Consider the following 17,820-nt stretch of genomic DNA (forward strand, 5'->3'; position numbering starts at 1 on the left):
GGTGGGCTATGGGGTTGAGACTGCTTTGGCTGGCCTGATGGATTATCTCCAACTCACTATCAACAGAGGGAGTGTGACTCTGCCAATCCTTTTGGATCTCTCTGCAGCTTTCAATACCATTGGCCATGGTATCCTTCCAGACCGCCTAAGGGAGGTGGGATTGGGTGGCACTGTTTTACAGTGGTTCCACTCTTACCTCTCTTGGCAGATTCCAGATGGTGTTGCTTGGAGACTGTTGTTCCGCTAAGCAAGAACTGTAGTGTGGAGTCCCACAAGGCTCCATACTGTCTCCAATGCTTTTTAATATCTACAAGAAACCGCTGGGGAGATCATCAGGAGGTTTGGTGCTGAGTGTTATCAATATGCCGCCCAGATTTACTTCTCCATGTTGACTTCATCAGGAAATGGTATATCTTCCCTAAATGCCTGCCTGGAGGTAATGATGGGCTGAATGAGGGATAAGAAACTGAAGTTGAATCCAAATAAGATGGAGGTACTGACTGTGGGGGGCCAGGACCAAAGAGATGTCTGTTCTGGATGTCTTTAGATGTCTGTTCTGGATGGGGTTACATCCAGATGTTCTGGATGTCTTTAGATGTCTGTTCTGGATGGGGTTACATTCCCCCTTATAGATCAGGTACGTAGCTTGGTTTCTCAGGTTGAGGCAGTGGCCAGGAGCACTTTTTATTATCTTCGGCTGATATGTCAGCTATGTCCATTTCTAGACGTGAATGACCTTAAAACAGTGGTACATGTGCTGGTAACCTCCAGGCATGACTACTGTAATGTGCTCTATGTGGGGCTACCTTTGTATGTAGTCCAAAACCTACAATTGGTACAGAACGCGACAGCCAGATTGGTCTCTGGGACAACATAAAGGGACCACACAACACCGGCTGTAAAAGAATTGCACTGGCTGCCAATATGTTTCCAGGTGAAATATAAAGTGCTGGTTATTACCTATAAAGCCCTTAATGGCTTGGGTCAAGGCTATTTGAGAGAGCGCCTCCTTTGTCATAATCCCTGCCACCTATTAAGATCTTCTTGAGAGGTCCAGTTACAGTTGCCACCAGTTCGTTTGGTGGCGACCCAGGACCAGGCTTTCTCTGTGGCTGCCCCAGGGCTTTGGAATAAGTAAGCTTCCTGCTGAAATAAGAGCATCTCTTTCTCTGTTTGTTTTCAGGAAGAACCTCAAGATCCTATTCTCTCAGTTAACATTAATTATTAGAATAAACTTTAATAATTTTAAATACTTGTTTTAATAACTGTATTCTATTTTTTATTGACATGTATTTTAATTTGTGACGTAAATATTTTACATTTTGTACACCGCCTAGAGATATACATATCAGGCGGTATAAACATATGATAAATAAATAAATAATGTAAACTCACTTTTGTATAGGTAGTGTAATGGTCAGCGTGGGAAGTATAACTATTCATTATCATCCAAACAGCAACACAAGGACTTTAGCATTGCAAATATATCAAAGCATGACCTCATAGTATTATTTAATGTGCTTGCAGCAAAACAAGATCTACACTCATGCTGTCTTCATATAACTACCATTTAAGTAGTACCATAATAGAGCATTTGCACCATTTCCTAGAGTAAAACTAGTAACAGCTCCTTTGCACACAGCTGAATTGCACTGACAAAGCAGGTCTGGGCCTGGGACAGTGTCTGGATAGAAGACAGAGAAACTCAAATCACAAGTTTTACTAGACAGAAATCATCTCTGTGTAGGAAACAGTGTTATGTATGAAGTAGCATTTTATAAAGTTACCTGGGCAAAGGATGACGAATACAAGAAAAATTGTTTTTTGAGTATGTTAGCAGTACTTGTATCTTACACATCTGTTCATAGGTAGAGACACTTTATTTAGCCTATCAATTAGAAGTCTAGAAAACTTAGAAGAGCTAATCTTTGTTATTCATGGAAATTGATATTAAATATTCATCATTATTTGGCAGCTTTCTTAAGAGATTCAAAAGCTAGTTCTATAAAAGAACTGTAAAATATAGCCACCCATTGAGGAATGCAACAGGCAGCCTCCAAGGCACAGGTATGCCCTTCAGACATTGGAAAATACAGACTTCATTTCACTTCATGAAGTGCATTTCTTGCTCTCAGAGTTGCACTAACAAATTTCATGGGATAAAAACACAGGGGGAAAATGGAAACCAGAAGACATTTTCCAAGAAAGTCCCAGTCCCATGCACTGCTGTGCTGGAAAAACACAGAGAGATCCTACAGTTGCACTAGGATCTCAACACTTCTACAGCTCTGTAAGTCATGGCACTGACACAGCACTGGAATACAATCACTGCCCCAGTGCAACTGTACCACACAGGAGTCCTCCCATCATGTTGCCCATGGCAGAACTAGCAACAGATCATTTGAGCTCAGCTCAACTGCCCTGCCAAACCAGGTGTGAACCTGGACAAGGGACTGTTTGTCAAACCCACTCAGTACATTCTGACCTCTGGAATAAAGTGGGGTGGAGGTAAAGAGAGACAGACAGACAGACAGACAGACAGACAGACACACACACACACACACACACCAGAAATGCATGGCAGGCAGGCGGGGGAGACACAAAAATATTAACATCATTGCTGCTTCTTGAAACAGTAGCAGCAGAAAGAAACCCTGGGAAAATAATATAAGAAATTGAAAGGCACTGAAAGTTCATAAAATGCTGAGCACCTGCCTTTGAATGTGTTTTGAAATAATTATGATACAAGCAGCAGTAGAAAATTCATTTTTGTCATTTAAATGTGGGTAAAAGGATTACTACTAATCACTAGCAAGAGGACAGCTTCTATATGACTGTGCTAATTTTGTTAAAATTTATACATTTGTGATTACCTGAGCTGTTTCTTTCAGAGAACTAGAGATGAAAACAATAAGAGCAATCCTACTTTCCATTCAAATGAACATGTCCCAGAGCAATTAAGAACATTTGCTATGGTAGAATACAGGTGGCCCTTGTTATTCAGCGGGGGTCCATTCTCGCCTATAGGCGTGAATACGGAAACCGTGAATACAAAACCTGCAGCAAAAGAATGCATGCAGACAATAAGGGATGCAAAAAGAGAGTTTGAGGAGCATATAGCTAAAGTATATAGCTAAACAGGAATAACAAAAACTTCTTTAAATATATCAGAAGCAGAAAACCTGCCAGGGAGGAGGTTGGACCCTTAGATGATGGGGTCATGAAAGGGATTATTGAGGAGGATAAGGAGATGCAGAGAAGCTGAACGAGTTCTTTGCACCTGTCTTCACAGCAGAGGATACTAATCACAAACACACTCCGGAAATTAGCCTTTCCGGCTTGGGAACTTCAGCCCAGAGGCTGAAAAACTGGGCCAATTTGAGCAAAATATCCTAGCAAAAATATGTAACTTGTCCCTACACTCAGGATCTGTACCAGATGACTGGAAAATAGCTAATGTAACTCCAATTTTCAAGAAGGGATACAGTGGATATCTGGGAATTTAAAGGTCAGTTAGCTTATCTTCTGTGCCTTGGTAAACTGATGGAAAGCACTTAAGGACAAAATTGTTAAACATATAGAAGAACAAGCCTTGCTGAAAGAGAACCAGCATAGCTTCTACAAAAGCAAGTCTTGCCTGACTAACCTTTTGGAGTTCTTTGAGTGTCAACAAGCATATGGATAAAGGTGATCCAGTGGGCATAGTATATCTGGTGTTCCAACAAGCTTTTGACAAAAGTTCCCCACCAAAGGCTCCTGCGAAAACTTAGCAGTCTTAGGATAAGGGGACAGATTCATGTGTGGATTGGTAACTGGTTGAAGGACAGGAAACAGAGAGTAGGAATAAATGGACAGTTTTCACAATGGAGAAAAGTAAGAAGTGGGGTCGCAGTGAGGTGGCCAAATTTGCATTCAACACTAAACTATTTAGGGCAGTGAAACCCAAAACAGATTGTGAGGGGCTCCAAAAAGATCTCTCCAAACTGGGTGAGTGGGCAACAAAATGGCAAATGTGGTTCAATGTAAACAAGTGTAAAGTGATTCATATTGGGATAAAAAAACCCAAACTTCACATATTCACTGATGGGGTCTGACCAGGAGAGAGATCTTGGGGTCGTTGTGGACAGCTTGTTGAAATTGTTGACTCAGTGCATGGCAGCTGTGAAAAAGACCAATTCTACGCCAGAGATCATTAGGAAGCACTATACTCTCTATTTTTTTCATCTGTGTGCAGAATGGGTTTTGTTCTGGGCGGCAGTATCAAGGCAGTGTGTGCGCGCAGTCTGTGCATCAAAAAAAACTTGTGACCACGCGAACATGCACATGCCTTAGCGAGAACACTGTTAGGAAGCGGATTGAAAAGAAGGAAAGCTAATATTATAATGCCTCTGGGGCTTTTTAGTTTGGAAAAGAGACGACTATAGGGAGACATGATAGAGGTTTATAAAATTATGCATGGAGTAGACAGAGAGTGGAAGGAGAGAGCCTTTTCTCCCTCTCTCACAACACTAGAACCAGGGGTCATCCCATTAAACTGGCTGGAAAATTTAGGACCGACAAGAGGAAGTACTTTTTCACACAGTGCATAATTAATCTATGGAATTCTCTGCCATGGGATGTGGTGATGGTTACTAGTTTGGATAGCTTTAAAGGGGGCTTAGATAAATTCATGGAAGACAGGTCTATCAATGGCTACTAGTCTGATAGACCTGTCTTCCATGAATTGGAAACAGGATTAGTGTAACAGGATGCTGGACTAGATAGGCCTTTAGTCTGATCCAGCAGGACTATTCTTATATTCTTAATGAAACCTTGAAACAATGTAAATTGGGGGGGCTAGGTATCTAACTAACAAACAAAAGGGGCCAAAAAAGCAAGAAGGACAGAAATGCGAGAGAAAGGGACAGTACCTATTACCTAGTTATCCAGCTCTGTACCCCAAAACTCTGAAATAGGGTTGTGAATTTTTGTTTTGTTTTTTCTGTTCTGTTTTTGGCCCGAATCCAAAACACCACCATTTTGTTCTTTGTTCAAAATCAGCCAATCCAAAACACCCCAATTTTGTTCTTTGTTTGAAATTGCAAAATCTGAATCCAAAACGTTTTGGATTTTAAAAAACAGCACTGGGGCAAAACTAGTGGATGGGGGTGGTAGGGCCCGATGGGTGGAAGCTACCACCCACATTTCAGAGGAATTGGGCAAAGGGGTGATTTTTGGTGAATTTTTGAAGATTTTTCCCATAGGGAATAATGGAGGTTTCAGCAAATGTATAGCTTCACGTGGCGGGAGGGAGGCCCAGAGCAGAGTAGGGTGGGTGGTAGAGCCCAGTGGGGGCAAGGAAGCTGCCAGAATTAATTCAAAGGAATTGGGCAGAGGGCTGATTTTTAAAGATTTAATGGAGTTTACAAGTCTTTAAGTTTTTCCCCATAGGGAATGATGGAGGTTTCAGCAGCCCCATAACTGCCCTTGGGGGGCACCGGGTTGGCCCAGAGCAAGTGGTGTTGTAGAGCACATAGGGTGCCAACCACCCCCATGGGTGCCAACCACCCCCATAGCAATCCCATGGGATACTGGGTTGTGTTGTTTCTGAGATGTTTTGATTGTAGAATCTCTGGTAGCATATGAGAGTGGTTTGTCATTTAAAATCTCATATGCTACCAGAGAATCTACACTCAGAACACCTCAGAAACAAAAGAACCCGGCAACCCATGGGGGTGGTTGGTACCCTATGTGCACTACACCATCGCTCCCGGCCACCCCAGTGCCCCTCAGGTGGAGTTATGTGTCTGCTGAAACCTCCATTATTCCCTAGGGGGGGAAACCTTAATGACGCGTAAACTTCAACAATTCCTAAGAAATCAGCCCTTTGCCCTATTCCTTTGGAATCTGGGCTGTGGCAGACACCCATTGGGGCACTGCCACCCAACCCACTGTTTTGCCCCTCAGGCCCCCTTTCTGCCCCAAATAACATCATCAACAACAGCAGAGCTTTGCAAAGAACCAGGCAGATTTCCAAAGGTCATGCACATCCGCATACACCCCCGCCCCTGAAATGCAATTTATCTACACACAACAGTGTGTAACAACAACAATGAAATACACACTGCCCCACTGGCCAATGAGGATAAATTTTACCCTTAAATTTCCTTAAAAGGAATAAGGTAGCAACTGCCAGCAGATCAGCCCATGCTTTCGCTGGCCAATCTGCAGGCTGGAAGGTTCGGAAATTCAAACAGATGTCAAAACTCAAAATGGAGACTGAAGAAGAAAGACTTTTTGCGATCGCAAAATGGAATTCCAAAACAGCTGAAACAAAACGTTTTGTATCTGAAACAGGGACTTTTTGTTTTGGCTACAAAAAAAATTGTTTCGAGCACTGGGTGTTTTGTTTTGGCTACAAAACAGCCAAAATGGCCTGTTTTCGGCACAAAATGTTTTGTATCCAAAACAAAACACACACCCCTACCCTGAAAATGGTTAAATATTCACCATTCTTCAAAAAGAGCCACAATATGGCTCTCTGCTGGAAAATGGCCTCCGGAAATGACATCAGAAGTCATTGTCGGGTAATTTCCGGCAACTCAAAATCACAGATAAGCAAATTTCACCTATTTTTCTATCCACAGATAATGAAACTGGGTCTCTAAGACCCAACAGAGGATATGCAAAACCATGGATACAGGGCCAGAGGATAACGAGGGCCACCCATACTCAGCATTTATAAAAGTGCTTTTGAACATTCAGAGTGCTTCAAATATAATATCTTCTAGTGATGTGCACGGATCGCAGAAGTGCAGTCCGATGCCGGGTGGGGGGGGTTGCTTTAAAGGCGGGGCATTCGTACTTACCCAACCTGCCGCTTTCCCCCCCTCTGGCGCTCCAGTTTTGGGTAAATATTTCAGGGCGGCAGCATTCCTCCCTGCTGCCCCTGCCCCCTTGTTGTCTGCCAAAAGCGGAAGTACCTTCCGCGCATGTGCCTGCCGCTGCCATGCGCGCCGGGAGGAATGCTGCCGCCCGACTTCTTTACCTGAAACTGGAACGCCGGAGGGGGGAAAGCGGCGGGAGGAGTAAGTACAACCCCACTGCCCTTAAAGCGACCCACCCCCACCTGGCGTCAGACCAGGCCACTTGCAAACCGGTTCGCAGGCCTGTAACATGGCCTGTGAACCGGTTTGTGCACATCATTAATATCTTGTTGTAGACGTTACAACAACCATGTAAGTTAAGTATTCCTTATTTCCACACTGTAGCTGGGAAGCTGAGGCTCAGAGGAAGTGGTATACCCAAGGCCACCTAGTGAGTTCACAGAAGCAGCAATATTCAAGCCAGAGTCTTCCCGATCCATAGTTCAGTCTTAGTCACTATGCTATACTGGCTAGTATCTGCTCATTGAGAATGTGGAAGAATAGAATTCACATGTAGTTCCAATAAGAGGGATTAACAGATTTGGTTTGAACACATCCAGCAAAAGTGATGATTTTCATAACTTACCGAGAAAGAGGGAATAAGGAGAAACACACTTGTTGTTAAAGTATTTTAAAGGTTTCTCAATGCTCAACTCTTTAGAAGAGGCAGCATTTAGTCTAAGATTTGAGCAAGCATGTTTTCGTTCACACATGGGGAGAAGGGTGACTTTCACCGATCCTCTCCCTTCCCTCTGCAATCCCCTATGCCACTGAAGATAGAACCGCCCCCCCCCCCCCGACCTCCACCCAGAGGTTTAGGGAACCCTCAGGGATTTATTTTTTGGTATGCAAGGGGGCTGTAAAGAAAAAGGGAAGATTAGCAACAAAACAAAACAAAAACCCTGCACCTCCCCATGGTGTGCAAGCAGAAGTGCTCCTGCAAGTCTTTGTCTGAATGTTGCCCATGGTTCCCAAGAAACACAGATTTCTTGGAGGAGAAAGGAGAGTTTTGCTGAAGTGATGATGCAATGTTATGAACAGCACAATAAAAAACAAATAAACTGATGCCATCTTTTAAATGGAAAGATTGGCAAATGCCTGATATCACAATAAAATCTGGATCATAAAAAATGTAAGTATACCATGCTCTCAGCAGAAAGTCCTTAGGAAATCAATGCACATCAAGTTTAATTGATGCTAATGTATGTTAAATTCTCAGATTACTAAAGCCAGAGTAATTCAGGACTTTATGTTAAAGCCAGTATGTGCCAGCAACAAAGGCTTGGGTATTATTTAAGAAAGCACCTTCTGCTTCAGTATCCCCACCACTTATTAAGATCTTCTGAAGAGGTTCACCTACGGTCGTCTCCAGCTCATCTGATGGTGACTCAGGGTCGAGCCTTTTCTATAGCTGCCCCAAGGTTCTGGAATGAGCTCCCTGTTGCTGTAAGAGCCTCACCATCTCTAGTTGTCTTCAGAAGAACTCTCAAAACACATTTATTTAATCAAGCCTTAAGTCAGCTGTAAGTGAGCTTTACTGTTGCTACTGTTATTCTGAACTATTTTAAAAAATATTATTTTAAACTAATTTTAATCTCTTAATTTTTTTGTTTTAACTGTCGTTAAAAAACTGTGGTTTTAATCTTTTTTGTAAACCGCCATGAGATGTCCCTTTTGGCGGTATAAATAAAGGATGTATTCAGGCTGCCTAGAACTACTGTAAAAGTTCCACTTGTTAGTGATGGTGTCCCCTGTTCAACACACCAAAAAAACCACTGCATTTTCTCACAACTTAACTCGAGAAAGAAGAAAGTCATTACCACATTGACTATGGAGCAGGAAGTGTGATCTCAGGAAAACAGAAAGACTTGCGGGAGGGGAAGCTTCACTGGTAACTACAAATTATGGCTGGCTAGTAAGTCAAGCCAGGCCGAAATGTGTAGACCCCAGTAAACAATAACACTTCCATAACATTTCATGAGACAATAGATACTTTTCAATATAAAGTACAAATCTTACCACTGTAAGTACCAGCGCTGGAACCCCAGAACTGAAAATGAACTCAAATACAGGAGGGCCAGTATTTGAGATTGCAGGTCCAGCACTTGCAGTTTTGCATACCCACGGTCGGGTAATAGACACCCGACCTCAGTATATGCAGTCTTAAAACGGCAAAAAGGGGTTATATCTGTGTATTTGCAGATCAAAGGCAACTGGAAATGAACGCTGAGATCATTTCCGGCTGCCATTTTGTGCACTGGAGCCATTTTATGGCTCATTTTGAAGGAAAAACAGCACCAAAACCACAATTTTCGGCCAATTTTCGGCCACTTTTACACTTTTGGGGGGCATCCATGGACAAGTGAAGCGAGGTGGACCACAGTAACGAACTTTATTTGGCCTATTTTGCCATTTTTGGGGTGATTTCCGGTGGTGCGGGAACCTAACCCCTCCCCCCCATTCCCATAGTCCTAACTCCACGTTATTTGCAGATTCGCTATCCACAGGCACCCCTGCGGAACAGAACCCCCACAAACAACAGGGTTCTCCTGTACTATTGCATTGATCTTTAAGCTGAAGGACTGAGAGGATCCAATCAAGTTGTGGGATGAATGCAATGCATCTGCAGAGCTGCATCCAATAAAGAGGAAGGAGTTACCACCCAGTGTAGCCCTTTATTAAGTTTCTGGCACTAGCACAGAGCTCTCTGGATATCAGTCTTTCTTAGTGCTGCACTGAATTTTTACACATTAACTTCCTTAAGGCAAACACTGGGCTTCTGAGGGATTCAAAAGAAAACCCTCTCCCTGCACCCTATAACTTTTAAGCCTTCTTTCCCTCCACACCTGTTTGCTGACTCATTATTATACAGTGGCCTAAGTCATTCTCTAAACTCTCTTATGTACTATGCGACTCCAGCCAAATCAGGAATCATATACTGAATGTTATGATGATATATGGCGCCACATAAGACAATCTGACCAGCGATCACAATGTCATTGAGGGAAAATGAAGCTAATCCTTTGTCTTCAGCCTGAATTCATGTGAAAAGGGAGATCATACTACCTCAACAACAGGGAAGTTCTTAATCTTGCCATGTTGCAGGGATGCTTCCCTCCCTTTGCAAACATCTTTGGACCTTTTTGGTGATATCAAAAGTCACCCAAAGAGGGACTCATTCAGAGAGACATGAAATACAAAAACGTCCATCCTATTTTTACTCAGCTGTCAGCACTAGTTTTAATACTTAAGGTAATTTTAAATATTACATCATATGCCTTCTTTGCTTGAAGTCTTGAGAGCAAGAAATATGTTTGCTGTATTCCATTATTAACATTTATGTATAATTAGCAACTTGCCTGGCAATTAAAAGTTGCCTCCAAGCTACTGGATGAGGTTCCCCTGATGCAAAGATACAGCTACATGACTCTCTCGTTCTCTTTTACTGGCTAGTTGAGGCAACACAGAAGACAAAAATTTTGCCTTTTGTGTTGCCTTAACTAGCCAGTAAAAAAGCTAAAGAGGTCGCTTGAAACAACTTCTATAGTGGCACCAGAACACTGTAGTTCTGTACCATAGAGGCCAAGAATGAGATGGGAGGAGAGCTGGTCTTGTGGTAGTAAGAATGAATTGTCCCTTTCACTGAGCAAGGTCCATCCTGGTTTGCATTTGAATGAGAGACCTGTGTGAGCACTGTAAGATATCCCCCTTAGGGGATGGAGCTGGTCTGGGAAGAGCAGAAGGTTCCAAATTCCCTCCCTGACATCTCCAAGATAGGGCTGAGAGAGGCTCCTGCCTGCAACTTAGGTCTGGCAGCAGCTTCTCCAAGGTTGCAGGCAGCAATCTCTCTCAACCCTATCTTGGAGAAGCCAGGGAAGGAAACTTGAAACCTTCTGCTCTTCTCAGAGCAGCTCCATCCCCCGAGGGGAATATTTTCCAGTGCTCACACTTCTAGTCTCCCATTCATATGTAACCAGGGTGGACCCTGCTTAGCTAAGTGGACAAGTCATGCTTGCTACCACAAGACCAACTCTTGGACAAGCCACTGCCAGTCTGTGGAGATAATACCGAGCCAATACCAATGGTCTGACTTGGTATAAAGCAGCTTCCTGTGTTCCTATGAGATTCTCTTTTCTCCTTGCATTGTAGTCGCAGGGGAAGGGTATCAAGCAAATGTAGAAGGAAGTAGACAATCACCACCTAAGAGTTATCTACAATGCTAATTTAACTATTCAAAAACCTGTAACACAAAAGATTTCTTATCATAGAGGTTTAAAATTTACGAGTAATGACAAAGACGTGAGGAAGGAGGAGGAAAACCAAAATTCAGGTACCAACATTTCATCATTAAGCTATGTAATGACCTAGGAAAGAGGCCAGGGAAAGTTTTTTTTTTTTGGGAGTGGGGTGGGGGAGAAAGTGTATGAATATGCCCCTGTCTGCTAAGAGAGGAGTCAAGAGGAACCTTTAAAAAAGGATAGGAACAAAAAGTTGCCTTATACAAAATCAGACCAATCTAGCTCAGTATTGTCTACACAAATGGGCAGCAGCTCTTCAGGGTTTCAGACAGGAATCTTTTTCAGCCCTACATGGAAGTGCTCTGTCCATGTAGCATATAGTACCTTCTGCACGCAATCAACCCCTATGGCCCCTCCCACACTACAGGTAATTGTAAGGATCCAAATTTTAAAGTCAAATATATTTTTTAATACTCTACATCTATGCAAACCTATTTTATCAGGCATTTGGTATTAAACCAAAAACAAAAAATCTAAGTTTAACACACAAAAACAGAGAAGGCATATGGTTTATGCCAGCTCATTTCTGTTCTGCAAGATTTTGATTTTAAAATGATGAATGGCTCCTTTAAAAAAGGCATCACTTACCAGTAACTACCATGCTCCTCATGTTAGAGTTTGGACTATTGAGAACACTGCCTGAAAGAAGTTCGTCAGATCCTCTCTAAAAAGAAAGAAACAGTAAGCACTTTGTCCTGTCAGAAGTTTTTATTATCATTGTTTAGACTGACAAATAGCATTTTTAAGGTGAAAATCTAGAGCAGTAAACCTACTCAGAAACTTAGCAGTTCCCTCCTCACCCCATCCTCTTCTTTCAGGTAGCCATCCAATAAAATAAGTTTATTTGCATGCAATTTTTCATCCAGACAAAACAATCTCTTCATGGAGCACTATAACATAACTTGTGAAGCTAGCAAGAATTATTCAACAGCTTATACAAAAATTACAGTATTTTAAGCAATCAGCACTACATCAACTACAGTTCACACTCCAGCTTTGCAACAGACAGTCATGAAAGAAACAAATAATGGGCAGCATCCAGAGCATTTGCACAGCACAGTCCTGCCAGCAAAGATCCTTGGATGAGCAGAAGGGGTCCTTGTGCTGAAGAAAACTAATCTGGATGCCATCCTATATTTATGTAGAGGGATTATTTCTATGTAAATCACTCTGGGAACTTTTTCTGAAAAGTGGTATATAAATATTTGCAAGAATATTTACAGTTTACCAAAAACCAGTGGTATGGATGCTTTCTTTCTACTCCATTCCTCTTGTTCACTGATTATATATTTATCTATCTGATTTATATACCACTCTTCCAAAAATGGCTCAGGGCAGTTTACATCAAAATAAAAAATAAAAATCAGAACTAAATGAATTAAAAATCAGAATCATTTAAACATTAAAATCATTTAAAACCAACATTAAAAATTTAAAACCATAATAAATCTAATTAAAAGCCCGGGTGAATAATAGTCTTCAGTGAGTTTTTAAAAGTTGCCAGAGATGGGGAGGCTCTTATTTCAACAGAGAACACATTCCAAAGTCCAGGGGCTGCAACGGAGAAGGCCCATAGGCTGAGAAATTAAAATGGCATCACACAAACCTTACTGAAAACTGCACAACAAAAATAATCTTCATAACCCTGTTATTATATTTACATTTGCAGGACTACAAGAAGCATAGATGTTTTAATTAGATGTCAGGAGAAAGTCAGTCCATTCTGTAAAGGGATTGCCTTACGTGATAAGATTATAGAAACCAGAAGACACTGGAACAGCCGGAAAGTAGGAAAGATGTTATAGGAAAGATGGGAGTGAGACGAGAGCGAGCGAGCACGAGTGCATCTTCTTGGGAGGCTTCTCAGACCATAATCAGGCTAGCTCATCCGTAACAGTTACAGACATAATGTGGAATGTTGCCACACAATGGTTTTTAGCTGTCTCCAACTTAGGTGTCATAATGTTCGAAAAAGCTTAGACAGGAAAGAAGAGGAATGTACTCTATGCATCCACATCCCACCCCGCCACCCAATGCCTAAAGCTATATTATACATTTTTGCATAAACTTTCTCTGTGTGTGTCCGTCCCACCAGCTTGGTGATTCAAATACAGTTAATAAAATTTTATGAGCATGTACAAGTGTGAACAAGTATCAGAGTCCTCTCCTCATCACCTTTTCTTTCTTTCTAAACATGGCTTGAGGAAAATTTGGAGGACTGAAGCAGCAATACTCCAACATGTACTCATTATCTTGGTAACCAGAGAAGTTGTTACATCATCTGTGACACTGTTTTCTGAGTCCTCAAAACCTTGTGTATGTGAGACTCAAAAGAAACAGATGCAAGTAATATTGCCTTATTTTAAAGTGAACAGAGTGAAACAGACAATCTAGGCAGTAATTTAGAACAGGGTATGAGGAGAATCCTGTTCTTTTCCATTACCTCATTTCCTTCTTTGGTGCAGGAAATAGGTGTTGGGTTGGGGGGGGGGGGGAGTTCTGGCAGCCTGCAGAACACCTGTCATTTTAAGTCTTCTCTTTTTCAAGGCAGTCTTTACAAACTCATACTGGGAACATAGTTTAGGACTTGCAAACTGGAAGAATTTTTATCTGCAAAGTGCAAACTGCTCACAGCAGGGGTTCCTTGACCCCACCTTGAAATCCAGTCTGTTGCCCCCAAATGATCCAAAGTATTTCCAATGGATGACTGTGCACCAACACAATGGATGCATAAAAGACTTCTTTGCCACATCTCATTGCCATGGAGTAGACCCTAATTGGGCTCAATCCTACATTCAGTTGGATCTGCCCTAGGTTTTCCACCACCGTTGTCCCAGTTGCTTCACTGTCATCAGCTCTCAGGTAAGCCATGACATAGCGTGGACGCTGCAAACCAGGAAAGGGCACTCAGAAGCACTTGGGTCTGCAGCATGAATCAATTCCCTTTCACAGAACTCAACCAATGCCTCAAGAGGATCACCAGTCCTGACAAAAGTTAAATCCCCCAAAGCTATTATAAAACCATCCGAGTCCATCAGTCTTAGAGATAGGCTGTTTTAGTATAATACAATCCCAGGTTCAGATGCTGGTTTATTTTAGAACTCTGGTCAACTATAAACCAGAAGTGCTTAGTTTGGACATCAGAGATCCTGACATTTTCTTAAGCAAAATCAACAGCGTTCTTCAAGCCTTGCACATTAAACCAGGATTCAATCCTGGCTCCATATTACATCTGATCTGGCCCAATGGAAACGTAAAAGAAACTTAAAATGATTCACAATATGTGTGCCTTTAAAGTAAAACAATTGAAGAGTAGAAATCATACAACATGAAAACTGCAAAGACAGATTTATATACTTTCCATAGAAACCTCATGTTATCACATTTCCTTGTAATACCAGGTTAGCTGACTTCATGGCAGTAGTATCCTAGTGTTATCATAATGCTGTATTGTCCTAAATAGGGCGGCAGAGAAGATAATATGTCAGAACGTAACAACAGCCCTGCTGGATCAGGCACAAGGCCCATACAGTCCAGCATCCTGTTTCACAGTGGCCCACCAGATGCCTTTGGGAAGCCCACAGCCAAGAGGTGACCACATCCGTCTCTCTTGCTGTTGCTCCCCTACAACTGGGTTTCCTCTGAGGCTGGAGGTGGCCTATAGCCACCAGACTAGATAAGAATCCATAACTCGCAATACTATGATGATGACGACATGTCCGATAAGGGGGTGGGGTGGAAAAGAAAGATTCTTCCAGTTTCTTTTCCCTAGTTCACAGCCAAGAACAACTGCAGAAGATGGTCATATTGTCTAGGCCTAGGGTATTGTTTATTTTCATGACTATTATGTTTATTTGCAAGGAAGGCTACAACTATTAAAAACAGAAAGAAAATTAAAATCTGTCCAGAAAGGAAAACTTCCTAAAGCAACTAAAGCAGAGTTGTTTAGGCTTAAATAGGATGAAGGACTAGTATTCCCTAATTTGGAACTATATGATCAAGCATCAACACTGGCAGTCATATCAGACAGGGATCTGCCAAAGGTTAATTCAGGCAGAAGAAACAGAGTTGGAAATTAAGCCCTTTAGTTTGCTGTGATACTGAAACAAGAGGTGGGAAAATAAATTTTAGCTGATATTTTTAGCGGCAAGTTAACTATGGAACTTTCATTATTAACATCTGGACTCATCTCCAAATTATACTGTTTTGAACAGAAGCAGGAATAAGACTACCAAGAAATTGCAAATATAATGCAAGGAGACAGACTTTATTATTTTCAGTATTCTCAAATTAGAGATAAATTATTGACATCGGTCCAAAATTATGGTACAACCAGAGAACACACAGAAGCAAAATACCTGTTGATGACAGAAGGAAGAACAAGTAAGATAACATATTGGTACTTTTGTTGAGAATAAGAGCTAGGGAAAATGGAATAAAGGGACGCCAATCTCGATTTTGGAGGAAGGGTGGATATGGGAAAAGAGCAAACTGTTAATGTCACTATAGGAGAAAATTTGTAATAACTAGGTATACATGGAACTTCATCACATCCTGATTAAAAGATATGTATATTTATCAGAAGATAACTGCTGGAGGTGCAAGATCGTGGGCAAAGATACACTGTATGTTTTTTGGCCATGCTTCCCTGTCACAAACTATGGGAAATATATTACTGGTAATAAGAGTAGTGTCAGGGTATGAATTGTCCAGGTATATAAGGGAAGCTGTATTTTAAAAAAATTAACCTAACTAATCAACTACCTTCTGATCATGGTTACATATACTTGAAATATGGAAAAATCTATCCCCATCATCTAGTAGGCTGATTAAATTACATCTGGAAGGTGATATTTACTAGGGGTGGGTCCGGACCGGTCCAGAGCCCATTGTAAAGGTCTCCAGACCGTCCGGACCTGGCCGGTCTGGTCCGGATGGAGGGGGTCCCTATAAGGGCGGGGAGAATTTACTTATCCCTCCCGCCGCTTTGTCCCCTCCAGCACCCGTAGGTATTGTAGAAATTGGGGCGGCAGGATACCTCCCCGCCGCCCCTTCTTGCTCCGCAATTCAAAAGGCTGTAACAAGCTTTCTGCGCACGCAGCGCGTGAGCTTCACGTCGACCCAACGAGGCCGGGTAGACCGGGCCTCCGACCACCGGAGGCCCGGTCTACCTGGCCTCGTCGGGTCGACGTGAAGCTCACGCCACGTGCGCAGAAGGCTTGTTACAGCCTTTTGAATTGCGGAGCAAGAAGGGGCGGTGGGGAGATATCCTGCCGCCCCAATTTCTACAATACCTACGGGTGCTGGAGGGGACAAAGCGGCGGGAGGGATAAGTAAACCCTCCCCACCCTTAAAGGGACCCCCTCCACAGTGCCGGACCGCAGGTGTGCGGTTCCGTGCACACCCCTAATATTTACAGCTGTCTACTTTGGCGCAGCAGGGAAATGACTTGATTAGCAAGCCAGAGGTTGCAAGTTCGAATCTCCAGTGATCTGTTTCCCAGACTATGGGAAAGACCTATATCGGGCAGCAGCGATATAGGAAGATGCTGAAAGGCATCATCTCATACTGCGCAGGAGATGGCAATGGTAAACCCTTCCTGTATTCTACCAAAGACAACCACAGGGCTCTGTGGTCGCAAGGAGTCGACACCAACCCGATGGCACACTTAACCTTACTTTACTTATCTATTACAAAAATGCAAAGGAAGAAAATGTGATTGACGAGTTTGTTAAGAAATTGGATTTTATTCATTCAATTTGGGATTAGGAATTTATAGGACAATATTCACCCATGTATGTTTTCTATGAACTGATGAAATTAATTCACAATATAACTGTAATAAGGAGAAAGTGAATGCAATTTTTAAACCCTTTAAAAAATATTTTTGCATATATAAATTGTTGTTTATTGAAGTGCATGCCGAAGAAAATGTAACTGGTGCAAATTTACCTATCATGGAAACTGATGAGAAAGGCTACATCTGTTACTCTTATATCAAAATTATTTTCAGACATAGAGACGCTTCAAAAACAAAGAAGTGGCAACTCCATTCCTCTGTGATGCCATCATAATAAATGCCAAGGCTGTTGCCACTATATCTCTCTTCTTAAAATGATTAGCAGACAGGGAACCCCATCCTCAACACATACATCTCACCTCAGATAGCTTTACAATAGTAAGGGTGAGGCGGTGAGCGCAGAGGGCTTACCACCAAACCACAAAGACCGGGAATCTGCCTCTTGACCATAGACTAGGGTGAAGGGACAGACTCCAATAGGTCAAGGTTATCCAACTCCATCCACAATAACAGTGATGCGTAGTGGTGCTGCCTTTGGTGGAGTGGAGAAAGAACTAAAGCGGATGACACGGAGAGCCAGGTGAAATGAAAAATGATTGTCTGGAACCATTTCAATCTGATTTTAGCAGAGAAACTGTCTCATTATCCTCATGGCTGAATGGGAACGAGAACTGTGAATCTCTTAAAGAAAAAGGAAGATTGTGTCGTCAAGTCAGTGTTGACTCCTGGCAACCACAGAGCCATGTAGCTTTCTTGGTAGAATACAACAATAGTTTACCATTGCCTTCTCCTGTGCAGTATGAGATGATGCCTTTCA

The 17,820-nt window shown here is 42.2% G+C and overlaps 1 protein-coding gene across 6 annotated transcripts in view; it reads right to left on the reverse strand.

The window, feature by feature from the left end:
• Positions 1-17,820, reverse strand: part of PTBP2 (polypyrimidine tract binding protein 2) — a 110,548-nt gene that overhangs the window by 70,792 nt on the left and 21,936 nt on the right. For 5 of the 6 annotated variants that reach the window (XM_053247083.1, XM_053247080.1, XM_053247084.1 and 2 more), the window contains exon 3: positions 11,792-11,867. The exons of the other annotated variant lie outside the window; for it this stretch is intronic. In XM_053247083.1, coding sequence (XP_053103058.1) covers positions 11,792-11,867 — 76 coding nt within the window. The remainder of the gene's footprint in view (positions 1-11,791; positions 11,868-17,820) is intronic. 6 annotated transcript variants of the gene reach the window in all.

The sequence above is a fragment of the Hemicordylus capensis genome, chromosome 4 (genome assembly GCF_027244095.1).
Source record: "Hemicordylus capensis ecotype Gifberg chromosome 4, rHemCap1.1.pri, whole genome shotgun sequence".
NCBI lineage: Eukaryota > Metazoa > Chordata > Lepidosauria > Squamata > Cordylidae > Hemicordylus > Hemicordylus capensis.